The sequence below is a fragment of the Mirounga angustirostris genome, unplaced genomic scaffold (genome assembly GCF_029215605.1).
Source record: "Mirounga angustirostris isolate CCGP_5_RB_7025 unplaced genomic scaffold, mMirAng1.0.hap1 SCAF_1, whole genome shotgun sequence".
NCBI classification, from domain to species: Eukaryota; Metazoa; Chordata; class Mammalia; order Carnivora; family Phocidae; genus Mirounga; species Mirounga angustirostris.
In genome coordinates, this window is record NW_026991709.1 from 81271543 (window position 1) to 81291233 (window position 19691).

The following is a 19691-nucleotide window of genomic DNA, read 5'->3' on the forward strand; positions in this document are numbered from 1 at the left end:
TTAATTGAATTCATGTTTAATAATTACAGGCACCGTGCCCCCCCCTTCCCCCTGCCCAGGCAGCAGCAGGGGTGGTGCAGGGGCTGGGGCATATGCCCCCAGCAGCGAGGACGGCAGTCCCATGAGTGATTTTCAGAAAATAAAAAAAGACCCCAGGGGCAGGCGGTGGTGCCCCCCCACCAAGACACACCAAATTTCAAGACTTTATATATAATATATCTCTGTGCCCCAGGGGGGAGGAGAGGGACACCTGGCAGCATCCTGGAGGGGGGGCCCCAGGCAGCCCCACGCCATCCTGCCTCTTCAGCCATTTTATTAGCTCAGACACATCGCACTACAGGCACCCATTGCCGCCGCCGCTGCCGCCGCCCCCCCTGCAGTCCGGGCGGCTGGCCGGGCCATCTGAGTGTCCATGGGGCTCCAAGTCCCCGGCCCCACCCGCCCTCAGTTGTGGTCAGACTCCTCCTCCTCCGCCTCACGAAGCCACTTGAAGAAGGCTGTGACAGATTTAAGGGCCACGCCCTTGCCCTGTTGCTCAGCAGGGTCCTTGCTACTCTCCCAGCTGTAGAAGGCATCCTCTTTCACCACATCCTCGTCATACAGCGTGTCAAAGAACATCCGAAGCAGATCTGCAAGCAGGCAGGACAAGAGCAGTTAAGAGGAGTGCTGCCCACAGCCACCCCATTCCACTCCCAGGCTCCACTGTTAAAACAAGGGCCTGATCCACCTTCCTGGTATTTGTGTGTCTGACCATTCCAGAGTGACTAGGTGGGTCTCTAACAAGATGTTAACCTCTTCGTGAGACTCGTGCATGGTAATGAGTCACAGAAAAACCTTACCAACCTGCCCAAGCTTCACCTCAGCAGCTTCACTCAAAAACTATACACAGATTTGGTACTCCTCAATTTAAGGAATGACGTTAAGTCCCAGATAGATCACTCACCAAAGTCAAGGGTTTATAACCTGGAACATTCACTGGTCCCCATTACAGATGCTAGCAAACTGGATCCCAATTTCCTCTTATTTTCCACACATCTCCTGAACATACACATCCTCTCTGGCCTTGACACTTTTACAGGTGCTGCATCCTTTGCCAGGACTTCCTTTCTCTTGTCACCTTCCTACTGAATTTCTTTAGGCTCAACTCCGGCACCCCTTGCTTGGACCCTCTTTCTCCCCATCCTGACTACTAGGTTAAGCCTTCCCAAGCACTTGTCCTATAAGCTCTGAACACAACCTATCCCATACCCCCACACTGCCCTGCCAAACTTTCCAAAAGCAAAGGAAGGCCAAGTAGCGAATTCATTGTTTTCTAAATAAAGCCTCGCTCGGATCTGGAGTCCAGGCCTAGATGAAATGCTGACAGCCATCTATGAGAAGCTGCAAGCCAGGATGTTCCTCAGGGTACACACCCCCTCAAATCCACAACCACCGCCCCCCAGACTCATCCTACAGCAGGAGAGCATTTATCCCAAACTTGTGTTCCAAATCCCATGCACACCCACCCTGGGGACCCTACACAATCAATTATCCACTCTGCCCTCTATTTTTGAGCCCAAGTTTCTCCCATCTAAACACAAAAGGCCTCCTTTACAACCACTATCTCCTACAGTCAAACAAAAGATTTTTGTCTTTGGACAAGAGATTAACTAAACTCAAAGATTCTGTCTACACTTGCTGTTTTCCTTTCTTCCTGTCTCAGTCAAGTATTACTCAGTCCTTTCCAATCCAGACTGCCACCTGCTCTACCAAATATGCCAGAGTGGCCTCTGTGTTTTTACACTCCAAAGGCCCTAAATGTTCAGGTCTGCTCCTATGGAATTCTCAAGTAGCATCTAACGTTACAGACCACTTCCCTCTCCTAAAGTTACTTTGTCCTTTGTTCACAGGGCCCTGTCCTCCTCTGATCCCTACCTGTGGGTGCTCCACTTGAACGTTCTATCGCAGGCTCTCACCACTCTCCCTCAAGCAATCCCATACCCTCTGGTGACTTGCATGTGTTGCTGTGCCAGCTTCTCACAGATCAGCCACCAACCCGGACCTCTTCCTTTCCAAATGCATTCCCGTACCCAGCTGTCTGACATTGCTGATCACCCCCGCCCAGGGACCACAAACTCATTATGACCAACCTCAACCTGATCCAGTGTTCCCAACCCCGCCCCCCCCCCCAGGGCAAATGGTACCATGCCATCCCCCCGCCTGCTAAAAAAGCATGCTGGAAGGCCTGTAACTTCCCCTCTCTCATAACCCCTCCCATCATGCCTGTGTTATAACTGCAACCGCACCACCCCCATCTCCAATGCTACCAGCAAGCCCGAGCCGCCAGCAACCCAACCCGCTCCTAATTTGCTGCTCTTGCGTGTTCACATTCAACCCACTCCAAACCACTCCTCCTACTAATGGCCAGGATGATCTAAAAACTAAAATTCCACAAAGCTTTTTCCCGGCCTTAGGCTGAAGGCCAAAACTCGTCCCATGGCTTAGACAGCCCTGCAGGACCTGGCCCATGTCCATCTCTCCAGCCCCATCTTGCCTCACACACAACTAGCTGCTATGCTCGCCCACGCTGGCCTTCCCCGGGCACTTCTTTCACCTGAGTCAAGTCCGTTCTGCCTCAGGGCCTGCGTTTACACACAATTCCTTCATTTCAAGGACCCCCCTCCCCTTTGTCATTGGGCTGCCGTTTTGTCAATTCCCACTCCCCACTCGTCATCCCTTACGCTAGGTGTCCCCAGAGAGCACCCTGCAGGACCCATCTTCCACCACTCATCACCTGTTAAGACTCCATGCCAGCACGAGAACTGTGCTTGACTTAATCTCTGCCAACGTCCCAGTGCCCTGGCACATACCTATTTGCCGAACGCACAATCTCAGGCATGCTAACCTAAACCTCAGTCTCCCAACATGGTAAAGGGGATAACAGGGATATACTTTAAACAACAGCTGTGAGAATTAAATGAGGCAAGGAAAGAAAAGCCTCTCAGCCCCCTGCCAGGCCACAAGAGCACTGGGTCCTTAGAAATCATTACTGTTTTTCACCTCCGTGCTCCTGGCATCGAACAGCTGGCCGGGTACAAAATGGCAGCCAATTAAGCTTCAAGGCTGAGTCTTACCTCCTTCCATTTGTAGGCCAGGAAACAAACCCGTGCAGGGGGAAGAAATCAACCACCAGGGCGTTCTGCTCTCCAGGGACCACCCCCCTCTCCTGGGTTGAGACCCTTTCCATGACTGCCCCTGCTCTCTGGCAGCGCCCCCACCCCCACGCCCTGCAGCCTGGCTCTTACTGGCGGGCTGTTCTAAGGTCACTACAAGGGCCTGGAGGGCGTAGAGCGCCTGCAGCTCCTTCTGCTCATCACACAGGTATTTCTGTAGCAGTTTCGCTCGCGCTTTCAGCACCGTGACATCCACTCGGAGGGGCGTCTCAACTACAGGGAAGAAGATAGAGTTAAGTGGACTAATGCACCCTCGGCCTGGTCCACAACCAGGAGGCGAAGACCAAAACCTCCCTCCCTCCATTTGTCTGCTGGGCCCACCCTTTCCCCACCATCTCCCTGGCTCCTCTTACAGACAATTGCAGAATAGCAGACAGTTGTCATGAGGGCTCGAACTAGTGTGTTGGATGCTACCTGCTGCTCACTCAGGTTGGCCTGTGCAGAAGAGAAACAAAAGGCCCCTAAGTTCTGAACTATGCCCCTACCCGCACGCCAAAAACTGCCTCTCCTTTATCCCTCTCCCCCAGTACCCAGGAGAAACATACCTCTATCCAGTCAAACACCCGCTGGTTACTGCTGCCCTCCTTCAGCAGCTTCTCCAGCTGCCTGCTCAGCTCCTCGGAGGAGAGCATCCTTTGGCCCGGGGCTTCTGACTCCTCGCCCAAGGTATACTCCACCTTCTACAAAAAGACCCACAGTCAGGAGGTAAGTGTACCATGTGAGTGTTTTGAGGGAAGAAGAAGAAGAATGGCCAGTCCCAAATGCTAGAATTAGCCTAACTCCAGCCACAAACCTGTTCAGTGACGAATGCACTGACATCCTGGCCTTCAGGTAGAAATTCCTTCCAGCTGAGTCCAGCCTCTCGCCACAGCATCCCCACCTTTTTGGGACTCTGGAAAATGCAAGACCAATTCAGCAACTTTCTCTCCCTCCAAGACCTAGCTCCACAAATGTCACCCAACAAATATTTACTGAAAGGCCACTAGGTGCCCTCCAGGGGCTCAGGATGTAACAGAAGTACCAAATAGGCAGTCTCTCCATGCCTACAGGCTAGTACTGGACAGACATCAGCCAAAAAATCACCCAAAGACACAAGAAATCATCTACCACAGTGTTAGGAAACGGGGGGGGGGGGGGGGGCGGGGGGATAGCCTAAGAACCTCTACAGAAGAGGTCAATTAGCTTTCACAGAATTACCTTTACTGAAAAAGGTAAAAAACCAAATCCACACAACTCATCGTAGCCTTCCACACTCCTCTGATTCTTTTTCTAAAATAGCTTAGTCTTTCATTATTCCAAGCAAACAAATGCTCATGGGAGTGGACAACTTCTAACAAATATGCCTTTTTGGTTACCAAGTCCAGAAAATTTTAGAAGCAGATATACTCCCACAACCCCCACTGCAAATCAGAAATCCTCACATAAACAACAGTCTGAGCCCATTTTCTGTGAGGGGACAAGAGATTCTGAAGGCATTACTCTTTATAGCAGCAGATATTCAGAATGATGACACTGACGCTTAATAAGACTACCGTAGTTCATGAATTTTAAAGATGCTCATTCTAATACACCACTGAGTCTCATCTCACAGTTGATACATTACATTTAAACAAATGACCGTAAGTCTTTTCTTTATCGACAGTGTAGCAGTAACATGTCCTACAACCTGCTGCACCACAGATTCAATGAAATACACATAGTTCAATATACCTCTTTTTTTTTTTTTTTTTAAACAAACTACCCTAATACAGGCTTTTAGAACAATTCCTTTCCACTCAAGTCTATCTGTCCAGGCCCTAGGGGCAGCTAAACTCCTAAAGTGCTCTTCCCAGCTCTCTTGACCACGGAGTGCCCCACCCACTTGCCTTTCCCGTCTCTCCGTGACATTTGCTAGTCACCACTTAACTTTCACAAAGCAGTTCCAGCGCCCTTCTGGGAAAGCTTTCTGTCATGAACATCACCAAAGAGACACTCCTTTGCAACCTCACAGTACCCAAGACACTCCATTTCAACTATTTTATTTCATGCTTTACTTCACACTGTGTTTATTAAGCTGTCATTTCTTACTTTTCTCTTCCAGCTGGTTTCCTAACTGTTTTATTCACTGTGGTATTCCCAGTGCCTAGTATGTGGTTGGTAAATGTTTAAAAAAAAAAATGCTAGTTGAATGAATGAATCAAACAATCAAGGACTTAGGGTCTTAGATTGCTGTTCTCCCCCAGTCTTGTCCAGAACTCACAACAGGAACTGGTCTGAGAGTGCCAGCCTCGACGTTTCCTCTCCCAGGGACCAACACAGCACACCATCACCATTAACCCCATCCCACCAAAGGGCCATGAGGCACCAGAGTCACCGTAACCAGCCCAAACCGCATGGTGGGAAGAGAAGTCCTGACACATCACCCCCAAAAGGCTCTTACTTACCATGCTTTTACATAGAAGCCCCAGGATCTCCAGCAACAGGGAAGTAGCTTTGCCCAGGGGTCTCAGAGGTTTTGTAATCTCCCTACAGGGAAAGAAAAATACAGTGAGTGTTGACAGCCTCCAAAGCCCTCTCAGTACACTACCCCATCGCTCCCTAAACCCAGGCATTGCACCTGCCATATATGCCTCCCCTCCCCAACTTTGTCTTTACCTCCCCTGAATCCCAAAAAGGGGGCTTACCTGAACAGCTCCCCCATAGGTACCCCACCTTCCTGCAGAATGGGAGTTACGAGTTCTGCTAGGTAGAGCCACACGTGGGGGATGTCAATTTCCATGTCTTCTGCCAGTTCTAAGATTTCATACAGCCTGCAAATGGAATTCAAAGTCAGGGCATTCTAGGGGAACCTGGGTGACTCAGTCAGTTGAGCGTCCGACTCTTGATTTTGGCTCAGGTCATGATCTTGGGGTCTTGGGATCAAGCCCCATGTTGGGCTCCACACTCAGCAGGGAGTCTGCCTGAAGATTTTCTTTCCCTCTCCCTCTCTTTCTCCTCTCTAATAAAAATAAATCTTAAAAAAAAAAAAAGTCAGGGCATTCTAGGAAAGGTAAGCCGGACCCCCACTCTCCTTCTGGGGCAACATGGCATTGTTAAAGGATCAATTGCGGACCCCCTCAAGAACACTTCCTAAACAGGGGGCAACTATCTCAAGCTAAGGCCATACTCTTGTCCTTGCATGGTATACCGTAGCCCTGCCAAAAGTCACGCTGACCAGGATGGCTGAGGAACCTACACTCTTATCCAAGGCTGCATGCATCCTACAAAGGAGGAAAGTCTATGGGTCTGTAAAAGCAGAAGGCCCTCAGAAGGCATACCCTTGGTAGTACTGAGCAGTGGAGAGGTGCCCGGCCAAAAGCAGCTGGTGCAGCAGCCGCCCCATATGCTCACGAGCGATGGTGCTGCGCTCCAGTGTTGACTCAATGCCATGCCGCACAAAGATGAAGAGCAGGGAGGGTGAGGCCAGCTCCTGTACGCACTGTACTGCCTCCTACAGGGGTGCGGAAGGAGGGAGAGGGCAGTCACCGTTTGGTCCAGGCCGGTGAGCACATGTCCCGCCTGCTCTGCTGTCGCTCAGACCCCACCCAGAGCCTACCTTCAGGTCATTGAGATGGAGGTATTCCTCAATGATGGCCTTGGATTTCTTCTCCAGCTCTTCCTCAGAAAGCGCAGCCTTCGGGGGGCTCACCGGGGGCAGGGTGGCTTCTCGCTTCACTGAAGGGGAAGGACAGATTCAACACCTTTTAGTTGTTTTTTTTTAAGACTTTATTTATTCTAGAGAGAGAAAGCAAGAAATAGAGCACGAGCAGAGGAGGGGCGGCAGGGGGGAGGAGCAGGCTCCCCGCTGAGCAGGGAGGCCAATGTGGGGCTCCATCCTAACCTGAGCCCAAGGCAGACGCTTAACCCACTGAGCCACCCAGGCGCCCCATGGAGACTCTTCAGTTCTAATTTTCCTAGGCCCGGAGCTCTGAAGATTGGAGACTGGCTAGACCCAAACCAACACCTTTCCCTTCCTCTCCCAGCCCCTTACCGGCATCCCGTCCGCGGTCCCGATCCTCTGTGAGGCTAGCTGCCTTGCGCAGTCCCTCAGGCTGGGAGGGCCGCTCTCTACTCCGCTCTTCCACTTCCTTACTGAAGCTCCGCTTGGTGGCAGGTGTCCGAGAGCGATCGAGCCGGTCCCCACGGTCACCTCCCCGTTCACTCCGCTCTAGGCGGTCTCCCCGGTCCCCAGCTTTCTCACCTCTTTCCCGACTCAAGCTACTCCTAGAGAAAAAAACAGGCACGTCACCTCTCACCTGTACCACCGAGGTGTTCTCTCGTATAGCTATCCAACATGCTGAGCAACCACCGGGCCTAGTTCCCGGCATCAGGAATGTGCTCCAATTTAGCTAGGGGCTCTGATTACAGGTGCGAAGATTCCTATGGCAACGCCCAAAGCCCATCACAGTAGTCCCCGCGTGAAGAACGGAGACACCCAGGAAACCTCACCTCTGCACCACACGTCTGCTATCAGTGCTTTCTGTAGGTACTGCTTGTTGGAGGGCTGAGAAGCGGTTCAAGGTACTAGTAGCTGGACGAGCAGCTTCTGATGCTGGGGAGGCAGAAGGCCCAGATCAAAATCTCTTCCCACATTCTCCCATTCTATCTCCTACTTGCCGGTTTAGGACACTTGGTCCTACTCCCAACACAAACACAGTTCATTCAGTCCTAGTCCCGAGCATAGGCCTCCTGTTATTACCTAACCACTTGGTACCAAAAGCCTCCCCTACAAACAAGGCTCTGCCCTCAAGAAAGAAAAAACAGCCACCCAACTCTTTACAATGGCCTCCATACCTGCATCGGAGGGCTTGGCTCCTGAGCCCCCACTGCTGCCCTTGCCCCAGCTCAATCGTCCTCCAGGTGCAAAGAGCTGGTTGTTAGAATCAATGGAGCCAGGCTGAGGGAGGAAAGGGAACGGAGACGTCAAGAGTCTGATCTGGCCAAAGCCCACTGCTACACAGTAGCAAATGGCCTAGACCAGGGGCCGGGCAAACTTTTCCTGTAAAAGACCAAATAGTAAATACTTCAGGCTTTGCAGGCCATACAGTTTCTATTTCAACTATTCCACTCGGCCACTGTTGCACAAAAGCAGTCACAGACGATACTTAAGGGGAATGAATATGGCTGTGTTATAATAAAACCAAGGACACTGAAATTTACATTTTGAATAATTTCATATTACATAATATCATCCACTTTATCTTTTTCAACTGTTAAAAAACCGTAAAGACCAGTTGTTAGCTGTGGAATATAGAGAAGCAAGGAATGGGCCAGGTTTGCTATGTGAGTTTGCTAACCACTGGCCCAGACAGATGTGAATATACCCCCTTCAGCTGGCAGTCCCGTCTCTAGCAATCTAACCAGTTAGTCTAAGAGGAAAAATTCAGCCATCACTTTTCCAACTTCAGAAAGTGAGGGGACCAAGATCCTAACCTAGGCTCACTGCCTGTTTGATCCCTCTTTACCCTCCCCATGACCACCACCACTCCCTCCAATACACCACCCACTACCTTCGTGATCTTGGTGAGTCGTGAGGTGTCGATAGGGCGACTGCCCTTGCTGATGGGGACTGTGTTCCAGCCACCATCATCCACAAGTGGGAGGCCACGGCCTGGGACAAAGAGGAGAGACAGCATATTGCAATAATGAATACCTCCAAGCACTGCTATTGCCTGGGGCCGCCCCCAGCCCCCCTTCCTCAGATCCTCAGTTCCATCATGTGGTCTCAGTGGCCCAGACACGTGGCACTAACAAAAAGTCATCAGTGGAAAGCGTAACCCCTCAGCCGGCCCCCTCCTTAATCTGAGCCTCAGACTCACTAATGGGTGGGCCTGCGGGGCCGCCCCGACGCTTGTCGCTGCCCTTGGCCATTAGCTGCTGCACTTTTACGTGTTCCCAGTGCTCCTCCATCTCAGCCTCCTTGTGGATCTGGTCAATGGTCTTGGGACCCTGGTCCCCACGGCGTGGCACCCAATTGCTCTGTAGGGACAGAAGGCCAGTCACAAGGTAATTATATCAGAGGGCCAGACAAAGCAATGCTGGGAACTGGGGGCTATGGCGTACAGGCAGCCGACCAGCAGTGGGAAGGAGAGGACACACACCCGTCGCAGATCCAGCACATCCTGCAGCATAAAGCGGATTCGGGATGAAGTCTTCTTTTCCTTAATGATTTTTTCCATCTGGTTGAAATACTGATCCATGCGGGGCTAGGAAGAAGCAAAGGGATCAGATCAGGAACTTGTAACACCTCAGCTCCAACTGCAGGCCCGGCCCCTCCTCAGACCCTCAGCTCCATCACTGTGGCTCGGTGGCCCACACACAACAGCCCGACAAGGAGTTTGTGAGTGGACAGCAGGCCCCAGGCACTTCAGCCTGTCCCATTCCACATCCCAGGACCCCTACCTTGGCTTTTTCAAAGTCCAGATCTTTGCCAATGGTAGTGAGCAGACGACAAAGGCATTCAAGGGACTCTTCATCATGGTTCTTAAGTAGTTTAACCACACAGTCATGCATTATCGCTTCTGTTAACATCTTCAGCTTGAACAACTCCCCAATAAACTTGATATTCCCTAAAGAGCGCCGCCGGGCTATGTCTCGAGCCTCTTCCAACTCTTCCTTCAGGCGTCCCCGTTCCTCTGCCTGGAATTATATGGCAGAAATCCATCAAAAAGGTACCCAGACACTGGGCTAAAACCCTTCTCTCCTCCACTATCTGGATTCCTAACCCTAGCAGCAAGTATTCCTGTCTTAAGGCAGAGAAACCCCCAAAACACCATCACCCCCAACCCCCTTTTACCTCCCCCCACCCCATTCTATAGCCGAGCAGCAACTGGGTGGATGGACAGTGGGCTTGGTGGGTTTTCTCTCACCGTAGCAGCTTCATCCATCTCTTTTTGCTTCTTCTCAAAAACCTCATCATCATCTTTGTCTTTTTCAAACTCTTTCTGACATCGATTCAACAACAGTTTTCGGAAGTTCACAGTCACTGTTGGCTTTTCTGTAGTGGGCACTTTGAGCTGTATGTCAAAGAGAACATCACATTTAAGCTGGTCCCGAGCGGGAAGGCCCCCCAAGGGTCTTTAGCTACCTAACCCAGGAAGACCCTTGGCCCCCACTCTGCCACCTCCTGGCTGCCATCAACAGCACAGGCTGGAAGAGAACCAAGAAGCTGGACTCAAGGAGTCCTAGGGAGAGAAGTAGGAAATTAGACCACAAGGTTCAGTAGCAGTGGACACTAACCGCCATGAGGCAGCGGCACATGTTGGCATAGGCCACAGAGAAGTTGGGCTCTGAAATGGCCTTCTCGAAGATAAGATCAATGACCCCTTTGAGACGTTCCTCAGTGTCAATGGCCAGCTGCGTCACCTGCTTCATCAGCTGCTGGAACATCTGGGGTGTCAGCTTATTCAGGATGGAGCGCACCCTGCGGAACAGGTCCTGGGAGAGGGGACAGAGAAGACTGAGAATCCAGTGAGCTTCTCAGAAGAGGTTGCTGGGAGTGATGGGAGAGGTCGTAGGGACTCAAGCAGCCACTAGTCATAAGGATGACAGAAGCAAAGAGGGCAGAGCTGGCTCAGAGGGCAGACCTTGGGAAGAAACAGCAAAAGCAGCACTGGCCGGTACCTGCGTTTTGCTGCCATCAGCATCCTCCTCCCCTCGATCCTTATCAGCGGCCGTCCGCTTGCTGCTGGGTTTCCAGGCTTTCTCCGCTTTGTTCAACTTTATATCTTCAGTCATTAACACTGTGGCAATGATCTTGCGGGGTTCCTTTCGGGGGCCCTGTTGAGATCGCCGGGGTCCCAGACCAGCCTGCTAAGCAAGGGGTGAGGCCAAGTGAAGACACAGAGCGAGTCAGCACAACTGTGCCACCACTACCACCCCCTCCCCAGGGCAGACTCCCCCTCCCCGCAGCAAGACAAGGGAGCCGTTCCCCAACCCCCCCCAACCATCTGTCCCCCTAGCCAGTCCCACTCACCGGCCCTCGGGGCAGCTCCCCACCTGGCCCACCCCTTGGGGGCCCACGGTTGCTAAGGGCTGGTCGGCCAAGGTTGGCAAAGGAAGGAGTGAAGTCTGGACCACAATTGACGCCTTGAAGTTTAGTGGGGTCCAGTGGCCGCAGTGGTGTTTTATTGGCCTGCAAAGAGGACAGGGAAGGCATGAGAAATAAGCTATGGCTCCTGACTACTCTTTCAGGACCTCAGGCTCCTCACTACTCTTTCAGGACCTCAGGCTCCTCCCCAGCCAGCCAGCCAGCCAGCCCAAACTGACCCTCCCCCTCAAGTCTACCAACCTTATCCAACACCACATCGCTGATATGGGGCAATCCCTCCGGCTTCTGCATACTGGCAAAGATGAACTGAAAGCCAAGCAGGAACTCACGGTCATAACGCTTTTTCTCCTCAAGGTTTAGAGGCTTCCACTGATCTACGAGGAAGACGAGATGAACCAATCATACCTTTGTTTCCTGGGGCCCTGGAAAGAATACCCAACCCTTCTCAACCCTTCCTTCAGAATATGGTTTTTTGGGGTTTTTTTTTAAGATTTTATTTACTTATTTGAGAGAGCAAGCGAGCAGAAAGAGAGAGAACACGAGTGAGGGGAGGGGCAGAGGGAGAGGAAGAAGCAGGCTCCCCACTGAGCAGGGAGCCCGACGCTCAGCTCAGTCCCAGAACCCTGGGATCAAGACAGATGCTTAACCAGCTGAGCCACCCAGGTGCCCCAGCATACCTGATTTATACTCATACTTCTGTTCCCCGGGCTGGATGTTCTCAGCATTGTGAATTTTGTCTTCCTTTGAGTCCCAGGTCTCGTCTGCTTCCTCAGGCCTCGGGGATGCACTGCTGCCCTCAGGCTCCAGACCAGGACTAGTGCCCACAGGAGGCTGATTCTCCACTTCTGGTACTCCTGGGCTCACCTGTAACCATAGGACATTCCATTTTGGTTGCAGTATGACTAGTGTTCATACCCAAACTCTGCCCTCTCTTTCTGCTCCCTTACCTCCTTGAAGGCATCTAGAAGATCTCCCACAGCCTCCTTCTTATTGAGCTCCTTAATTTTCCGTCTCTTCTTTGGCACAGACACCGCCACTATTTGGGGGGTAAGAAAAATGGGAATAACTTATGGAGTACCCCTAATCCCTGGGGAAATTAAAAAAAAAAAAAAAAGTAGCTACTCTACAGTATTTCCTCCTTCCGTCACACCCACTCCAGACTTAAAATTCCTTAATCTTGGAATTTTCTCTCTTAGGTTCCATCAAAGGGCTTCTATGACCCAGACACAGTGGCACAAATGAGAGGTCATCACTACAGAGAAAACCCCACACCTTCCAGCCTGCCCCACTTCCACCATCCAGCCACACCTCACCTTGGGTGGCGGCTGCTGCCTCCAAGTTCTGAGACAGGTGGGCTGCAACAGGGGTGCTCTCTGGGGGGAGAAGTTCCTCTCCTCCTTTCTGACCCTCAGCGTCTCCTGCTTCTCCTTCTTCTTCCTCTTCTTCCTCTTCCTCCATTTCCTCCTCCTGAGCTGGGCAAGTAGCTGGAGGAGCCACAGCTGGAGCGGCAGAGAGGACGGTGTGGGAAGCCACTGACGCGGTCACCTCCTTGGCCTGCTCCCTTGGCTCACTGACTGGGCTTAAGTCCACAGCTGGTGGCGAGGGGGCTCCGTTGAGCAGTTCCTCAGGTTGGGCAGTTGGAGCAATGGGCATGGGGGATTCGGAGGGACAAGCTGGGGGAGGGAGAGGAGCAAGCTCTGGGCTCGACTCCACCTCTGGTTCCAGATCCTCAGATGGGACCATGCCATTCGGTTCAGGAAGAATTTCCTCTTTGTGAGATGCAGAGGGGGTGGAAACCTGGAGAGGACTGGAAGAGAACTCAGATTCTGGAATCGGTTTGCTAAGTGTCACTTCTACTTCCAGTATGGGTTCAGCAAGGGGAGTGGGTTCTGGAGAGAGGCAATATGGCTCCCCAGTTTCACGGGGTATGGGGGTGGATTCTTCAACAGACATTTGGATCATCCCCGTTGTCACCGTGTCCCCAGGAATGGAGAGGACTGCGAGATTAGGCTCAGACCCCGGTTCCAAGATTGGGGGTGGTGATGGGGTCGGACAAGGTGATGAAGGCTGGGATTCTGAAGGGCTGTGTTCTGGGCCAGGCAGCCCCGGTCGGCTCCCAATGATTGCTCCCTGGGACCGGTCATCTGCGCCACAAGGAAAGATGACAAGTAATTAGAGGCACGTCTTCACTGCTATTGTTTGTCCTCCTCCCAGCCAAGACATTCCCAGCCTAACACCCACCCCTGCCATCTTATCCCACCTAAGCCTTTTCTCTTTTCACCCAACATCTGCTCCACTCGCAAAATCCCACTACCTAAAACCTAAGGTCATTCTTCTCTGGCACCCAGGTCAAGTTACTCCACCTCCTCAGCATGTGAAATTGTCACACTCCTTTTCCCCATTAAAGCTCTGCCCCACCTGCTTACCTACCTGGCCGAACAACAACAGCAACCTGGGGTGTCTCCCCATTAGCTTGAGGCTCCAGACCACCTCCCGTCTGCAGGACACAAAGGGTTACCAAGTTTGCCCCGATGAGGCCCACAACCCTTCTCTATTAGAGCCATTTCTACTTTAACTCTGCCTAAAAACCCAGGAAAGCAGATAAAGAAATCCCTTCGTTGAAAGAAAAGATCAAAGGACTTGGGAACCCCAGTCAGAACAGCCATCCTAGCCAGGGCCTCACTCAAAGATCAGACAATACCTGGGGAGGGGTGGGTGTGGAGGCGGTGCGGGCCCCAGACATGATCTCCTCCGTGATATCCTTCCCTCCTTGGTTTGGATCTCGAATTCGGATCTGGGGAAAGAAAGCTCCGGGATGAGTGGGAAATAGGAGGAGCCCACCTCTCCACCCTGCCCCACTTCTAAGACTCCAGGCCAACCCCCCACCCCCCACTGGGAAGCAGGTGGGTGGGTGCCAGAAACCCCATGAGTTCTACTGTCAACCCATCCAGCTCATCTTGTACTCCCTACCCTGGCCCCCACCCCTAAGAGACCCCTGACCTCACAGAGCAGCCCCATACATCACAATGCCCCTCCCTCCCTCAACCCTGCCCCACCAGCAGTCCCCAAGTCCCTGGCTGCACACCATGGGGCCCAGGACCCCCACCTAGCACCCATACAGCTCACTTGTGGCTAGTCTGCCTGATCTCTGGGGGCAGGGCCCAGATCCAGTGGGTGGAGCCAGGGTGACTCAGCGGCTTCCCCAGCCCTGGCACCCTATTCTGGGCACCACGCCCAGGGCTTGAGGATTGAGCAGAGGCGGAGGCCTCAAGAGCTTCCAGGACTGGGAGGTGGGGGCTGGGGCCACAGAAAACAAACCATTTCCAAGACCAGCCACCAGAAACCCCAAACCATACATAGATCTTATGGACCCCCAGAACCTGGGTCTCTCAGGAACTCCTGCACTAGCCTCTTCAGTCTTCCCATGAGCCACTTCTACACTGAAGTCTTAGTCCTTACAAAGAACCTGAGCACTTCACAGATCTCCATTCTCTAACCACTCCCAGCTGAAGATCTCCTTCCTCAACTTTCTGCTCCCTGACCCACAAGACGCCTGACCTTGATTCTCCCTTTCCCAGATGTCCCAGAGCCCCTTGCTGTTACTCACAGTCTTCCGCTCCCTCTTGGGAGCAATCTGGGGTGGCTGGTTCATCAAAACTGGGGCGGGGGCCACACCAGTGGGAAACTGCTGCACACCCTGGGCTGGGTAGTAGGCGCCAGCTTGGGGGAGGGGGGGAGACACAGAAAGGAAGAATGGTGGCAGCGTCAGGGCCCAACCACATATAGATGCCTGCCTGAACGCCTCCCATCCCCAGAACCTCTCATCACCCGCAGCCGGCCCCTTGCCCTGCCCCACCCACCTCCCCAAGGGAATTAGGTGTCTATCAAAGCTGGGGAACCAGTCTGAACTGCGTTTACAAGAATTCCTGACACTGACATACACACACCTCGTAGACAGGCACTCCTTCCCCACCACATACTAGCTCCCACTACCAGAACTTCGGTTTCTCTTCTATCCTATAAGGTATTATGTATGCCCCCAACACCCAGCAACACACACACATGTATTCTGAGGGAGCAGCAACTACTTAACCTGAAACAGAATCAGGTCTTTGGCTGGGAATGAGAAAAACAGATTTGCCAACCCTGTTCCACTCAACCTGAGTCCAGTTCCAGTCTCCAGCCCTTTGCTAAGGGGCAAGGAAACAAAAAGTAACATTATGAACCAGGCCCAGGATGTGGAAAAACTAATTCCTTAAAGCAATGGTCTCCAAAATGGGATGTGTTCTTTAATCTCATCCATAATCTCCACTTGTTTTTGACAAGCAACATTAAGTGTGTTATTTAAATGATGCATACGTATAAACAAACAAAAACATACATGTATTAGAGGTACATACTCAAAATATTTCCTGATGATCAAAAAATTTTGGAAACCACTGCCATAAAGAACAGACTAATCCTTTCCTAGAATATAAATGAAAAACAGCTACAAAACCTCCCAAATCCATGTTACATGGGCTCCCACCAACCATGGAACAAGTGTCAGAGGGAATGTTTACTAAGAGGCCCTCAAACTTGTGCCTGATCCTAAATTCTTGGACACAGGGAGGACTCCCAACTCTCACCAATAGGATAAAATGCTCTGCCCTGCACCCTTACCCCCCCACCCACCCAACACCAGTTTCACATTAAGCACCAATCCCTACTACCTACTAACCCTATCATTTCTAGACCAAGGAATGAGCCGAGGAAGGGTCAAGGAATTCGTAGGCATGTTTAGATGCTCCCTGGGACTCTCCCACCTGACCCTCCCCTGCTTACCGTAAGTCCCAAACTCTGTAGGGCTTGCACCCGGATAGAAGCCTGGGGCTCCTGGCTGTACAGGATACTGCTGTGTCGGGACAACATATGTGGAACGCCCCTGGTGGGGAAGGGGGAGGAGGAGGGGAGAGGAGTTGAGGGAGCTTTGAGTACCATATCAGACTACAAAGAGAATGCAGGGCAAGACAGAACAAGCCACTGTGGGCAATGACCAGAAGGGAAGTCACACCTCTGCAGAAGAGATGCGACTAGAGGGTCAGGGTAGGGGAGAGGAGGGTTGGGGTTGAAGGTTCCATGGCTTCCAGCCCCCAAGCCTCCAGCCTCACCTGTCCAGGGATGTAGTAGGCCCCTTGGGAGGCTGAGTAGGAGATCTGGGAAGGGATCATCATTACTTGGGATCCAGCAGGGTAGACATGGGCAGCTGGGCCAGGGCGGGCGGGGGCTGCACTCTGCACTCGGGTGGCTGCACTGCTCGGGGGCTGGGCCCGGCTAGGGTAGAAGTGCTGTCAAGAGGGAGGAAGGCAGTTGGCGTTGGGAAAGGGAGGCAATGGACAGCAAAATGGCAACTCCACAATGTCTCTAGTCTGGAGAGAAATACTGGGGGCTTTGCAGCACAGGGGCCAATCCTAACTCACCCGACCAACTGATGGTTAAGCAGCTTCTTGTACTCACACGTACCCTCCACATTCAGGTATGCGCTTTGCACACCATGAATATTTACTCCCTCACTGCCGTGCATACTCATGTCACCTCTACCAGGCTACCCCTCTGCAAAGGCTCCCTAACACCCAGATGCATCATGCCTAAGTAAAGCCCTTGTGGGCAACATACTCCCCAACATGCATTGCTCCACCCTAAGGTACAGAGGAGCTAACCACTAACATGCAGTAGTCTCCCAGTTCTCAGATATGCACTCCGCCAAGATCTAGCCTCTAACATGCATTGGTTGGCATGAGACTGAGGACCTCAACAGCAAACAATGTCCCCACCCTGAAGACCCGTCCCTGTGTCTAGCCCTTGACTAGGGTGGAGGTTAAGGGTGAGACCACAAGAGGGTCCAGGATCAGCAAAGGGGTATTACCTGCAGAGACCTGAATCCTCCCTGAGAGCACATGGGGACAGGAAAGAAGAGAATTATCCCCAAGGTGATGAGGAGGAAAACAAAAATGAAAAAGGTAGGACACAAATGCTCCCACTTAGTGAGGAAGAATTTAGAGAACAGAGAAAGGCAAGAACCAGCTGGAGTGTTTATCTTGCCATAGTCCAAAGAGAAAGAAGGGAAGGGGAATGGAGCACTCACGACCTCCCAGGAAAAGGAGGAAATAGGAAAACAGGAGTTGACAGCAGGGCCCAAAGCACTGCTCCCAATTCTCAAGGCACCAGGACCCCTAGTAATGCCACCCCCACTGACTCCATACTCCCCAAGGGGCCAGCCACTGTAAGTAATCAACAGCACAAAGTGCAGAGCCGCATGAAACAACACAGAGCAACTGTCAGGAAATTGGGGCAGGTACACAGCCTCCATAGTTTCCATCCTAGGCCCAGACTGGCCAAAGCTTTCCATGGCTCCCACCCAGGCCCCCTACTCCCCTCCCCACAGCCCCTCACCTGGCGGGGCTGAGAAGGCGTGTTCATTTGTGTCGCTTGTGGCGTACTGAACACCACCGGCGCTGTCTGCCCCGGGGGAAACGCTGGCTGAAGGGGGGAGACCAGAGTTCAGCAAGAGGGGAAACCCGGGGAGGGGGGGCAGAAACATAAGCTGGTAAAGTAAGGGGAGCAGACCTGTGCCAAGAGCTTCAGCAGTCCACATGCCCCCTCTTCCCCATGACAGCCCCTGGGAACAGCCCAGGGGCCCTGTCTCAAATTTGGCAGCAGAAAGCTGCACTTTGCCCTGACACAGATGGGGGTGGGAAAATCCAGAGGTTGGAACCTGTTCCTGACCAGCTGCCTGATCTCTCCCACCCCCACCCCAGTCTCTACTAATTCCTCCCTAATTACCTGTGGGAGTCCAGGGGATGGGGCAGGTGGGGGGCCTGTGGGCTGTGGAGCTTTGTTCATTTCATTTGGTGCCACATCAGGGTCCCCCCAGCACCTGTTGGGAAAGAGTGGAGCTCGGAAAGGGGAAGGGACCCAAGCTTAAGGCAAATGGAGTGGGGGAGGGGTTGAAGCAAGGGCTAGGTCCCACACCGAAGTACCAAAGTACCGGAGGCGCGAAGGGGGTGAAGGATCCACCTTACGTCCCCACCAACACGTTGTCAAACCCGCATCACCTCCAACCACCCCCCTGGTCTGCTGAAACAGCCCCCTCACTCACCCCCTCGGTTAAGAATAAGTCCACGGTGCGGCCTACAGGTTCTGGGCATCCGAGGGCCTGGGGTTGGGAGGTGAGGGGTATCAACCTGGCTCCGCGGGGCCCAAGACCAACCAGACCGGAAATTCCAGGTCTCGCTGGCACCAGGCTCCCGGATCACAAACGGAGCTAGCAGCTTCGGCCGTGGTGTCCCCACCCCCCACCTGGGGACACCGGGTTCGGGGCCAGGCGCAGGGGCACACAAGGCACGCCTGCTGCGGGTGGCCGCGGGGGCACCCTCACGGGGCCAGACGCGAGGCCTGCCGCCGCCCAGGAGCGGAGGCCAGGAAGGGCGGGAGTCGGGCTGTAAAAGGCCAGGCGGGCGGCGGCCGAAGAGGAGCCGGTTCCTAGCAAGTGAGGGTCGGCCCGGAGGGCGGGCGGGGCCGGGGGCTCCTCCCTGCCCGCCGCTGCCGCCTCCCTCCCCTGCGCCCTCCCTGCGCAGCGCCGGCCAGTGCCAAAGAACAACGTGTCACTTCCCGGCGGCCGGGCCGCAAAGGGGGGAGGGGGCGGTGGGCCGGCAGCCGCGGTGCCTGCGCCCGCGGGGCCCCCTCGGGTCAGGCCGAGGTGGCACTTCGCGGCCGGCGAACCCGGCACCCTACCAGCCCGCGGGGACCGCATATTCCGGCCCCGCGCTCCCCCACCCCCACCCAGCAGCCAGGCCGGGCCAGGCCGGGCACACGTGGGCCAGAGATCGGGCCCTGACGGGCCGGGGCCCGGGCTTGGGCCGCGGGGCCAGGGCGCCGGGGCGGCTGCGCAGGGTGGCCGGTCCCGGCCCGGATGGCGGCGGATGCGGGGGGAGGGGGTGGGGGGGCCGGGTCGGGCCCGGACATGGCGGCTTTACCTTCAGTCTCCTTCAGTCCGCGCGGCCGAGCCCCACGCAGCCGCACAGACGTAGTCCACAACCATTTCCGGCTCCCCGCACAGATCCCGCTCGGCGGCCACCGCTTCTCCGCAGGCGCAGCCGGCGCCCCCACGTGACCGGCGCAGGGGGCGGAGCTGCGCCCGGCGCCGCGGAGTACATAAGATTTGCCACGCCTCGTCATGTGACAGTCACTACCCGCCCCCTTGTCCCCTCCCGAACTTTGGAACTTCCAGACCGACCCCCCTCGGCGTCTCTGTTCCGCGGTTCTTTAGTTCATTCATTCTTTGAACAAGCATTTATTGAGTGCATACTAAGTACTGAGTGCTGGCGGCGGAGGCGGGGCGGGGGGGGGCGTTGCTGAGAATACCGAAATTT

At 53.7% G+C, this 19691-nt stretch overlaps 1 protein-coding gene and 3 non-coding genes across 16 annotated transcripts; all 4 read right to left on the reverse strand.

Moving 5' to 3' along the window:
- EIF4G1 (eukaryotic translation initiation factor 4 gamma 1) lies at positions 1 to 19449 on the reverse strand. 13 transcript variants are annotated; one of them, XM_045903235.3, is made up of 33 exons: positions 19296 to 19449; positions 18419 to 18475; positions 18103 to 18196; positions 17713 to 17799; positions 16431 to 16607; positions 16105 to 16204; positions 14888 to 15000; positions 13982 to 14074; positions 13711 to 13777; positions 12594 to 13424; positions 12228 to 12316; positions 11958 to 12144; positions 11521 to 11654; positions 11206 to 11364; positions 10854 to 11039; positions 10470 to 10667; positions 10100 to 10246; positions 9633 to 9869; positions 9332 to 9436; positions 9050 to 9209; positions 8741 to 8841; positions 8025 to 8127; positions 7680 to 7782; positions 7222 to 7454; positions 6787 to 6905; positions 6509 to 6681; positions 5876 to 6001; positions 5636 to 5717; positions 4006 to 4104; positions 3758 to 3892; positions 3566 to 3647; positions 3285 to 3425; positions 1 to 629 (listed from the first exon to the last, which is right to left on the reverse strand). In XM_045903235.3, exons 3-33 carry the CDS (start codon positions 18160 to 18162, stop codon positions 445 to 447), a joined length of 4812 nt encoding a protein of 1603 aa, XP_045759191.1. In that variant the 5' UTR covers positions 18163 to 18196; positions 18419 to 18475; positions 19296 to 19449; the 3' UTR covers positions 1 to 444. The 13 variants fall into 13 exon arrangements, with proteins under 13 accessions (XP_045759191.1, XP_045759188.1, XP_045759194.1 ...); XM_045903232.3 differs by having other exon boundaries at positions 10854 to 11042; XM_045903238.3 differs by lacking the exon at positions 18103 to 18196 and having other exon boundaries at positions 10854 to 11042.
- LOC123835063 (small nucleolar RNA SNORD66) lies at positions 8925 to 9000 on the reverse strand. The gene has a single exon (XR_006788621.1). It is a non-coding gene; the product is annotated as a small nucleolar RNA SNORD66 (small nucleolar RNA).
- Positions 9504 to 9580, reverse strand: LOC123835064 (small nucleolar RNA SNORD66). The gene has a single exon (XR_006788622.1). It is a non-coding gene; the product is annotated as a small nucleolar RNA SNORD66 (small nucleolar RNA).
- Positions 12468 to 12538, reverse strand: LOC123835066 (small nucleolar RNA SNORD66). The gene has a single exon (XR_006788624.1). It is a non-coding gene; the product is annotated as a small nucleolar RNA SNORD66 (small nucleolar RNA).
- Positions 19450 to 19691: the final 242 nt, after the last annotated feature.

Bases quoted from the DNA above. Each gene is read 5' to 3' on its own strand.
- EIF4G1 (XM_045903232.3), bottom strand. From the start codon at position 18,162: ATGAACAAAGCTCCACAGCCCACAGGCCCCCCACCTGCCCCATCCCCT. The intron at 15,001-16,104 runs GTAAGCAGGGGA...CCCTCCCCCAAG, and splicing joins TACAGAGTTTGGGACTTACG to CTGGCGCCTACTACCCAGCC. The intron at 9,210-9,331 runs GTGTGTGTCCTC...CTGTCCCTACAG, and splicing joins ATGTGCTGGATCTGCGACGG to AGCAATTGGGTGCCACGCCG.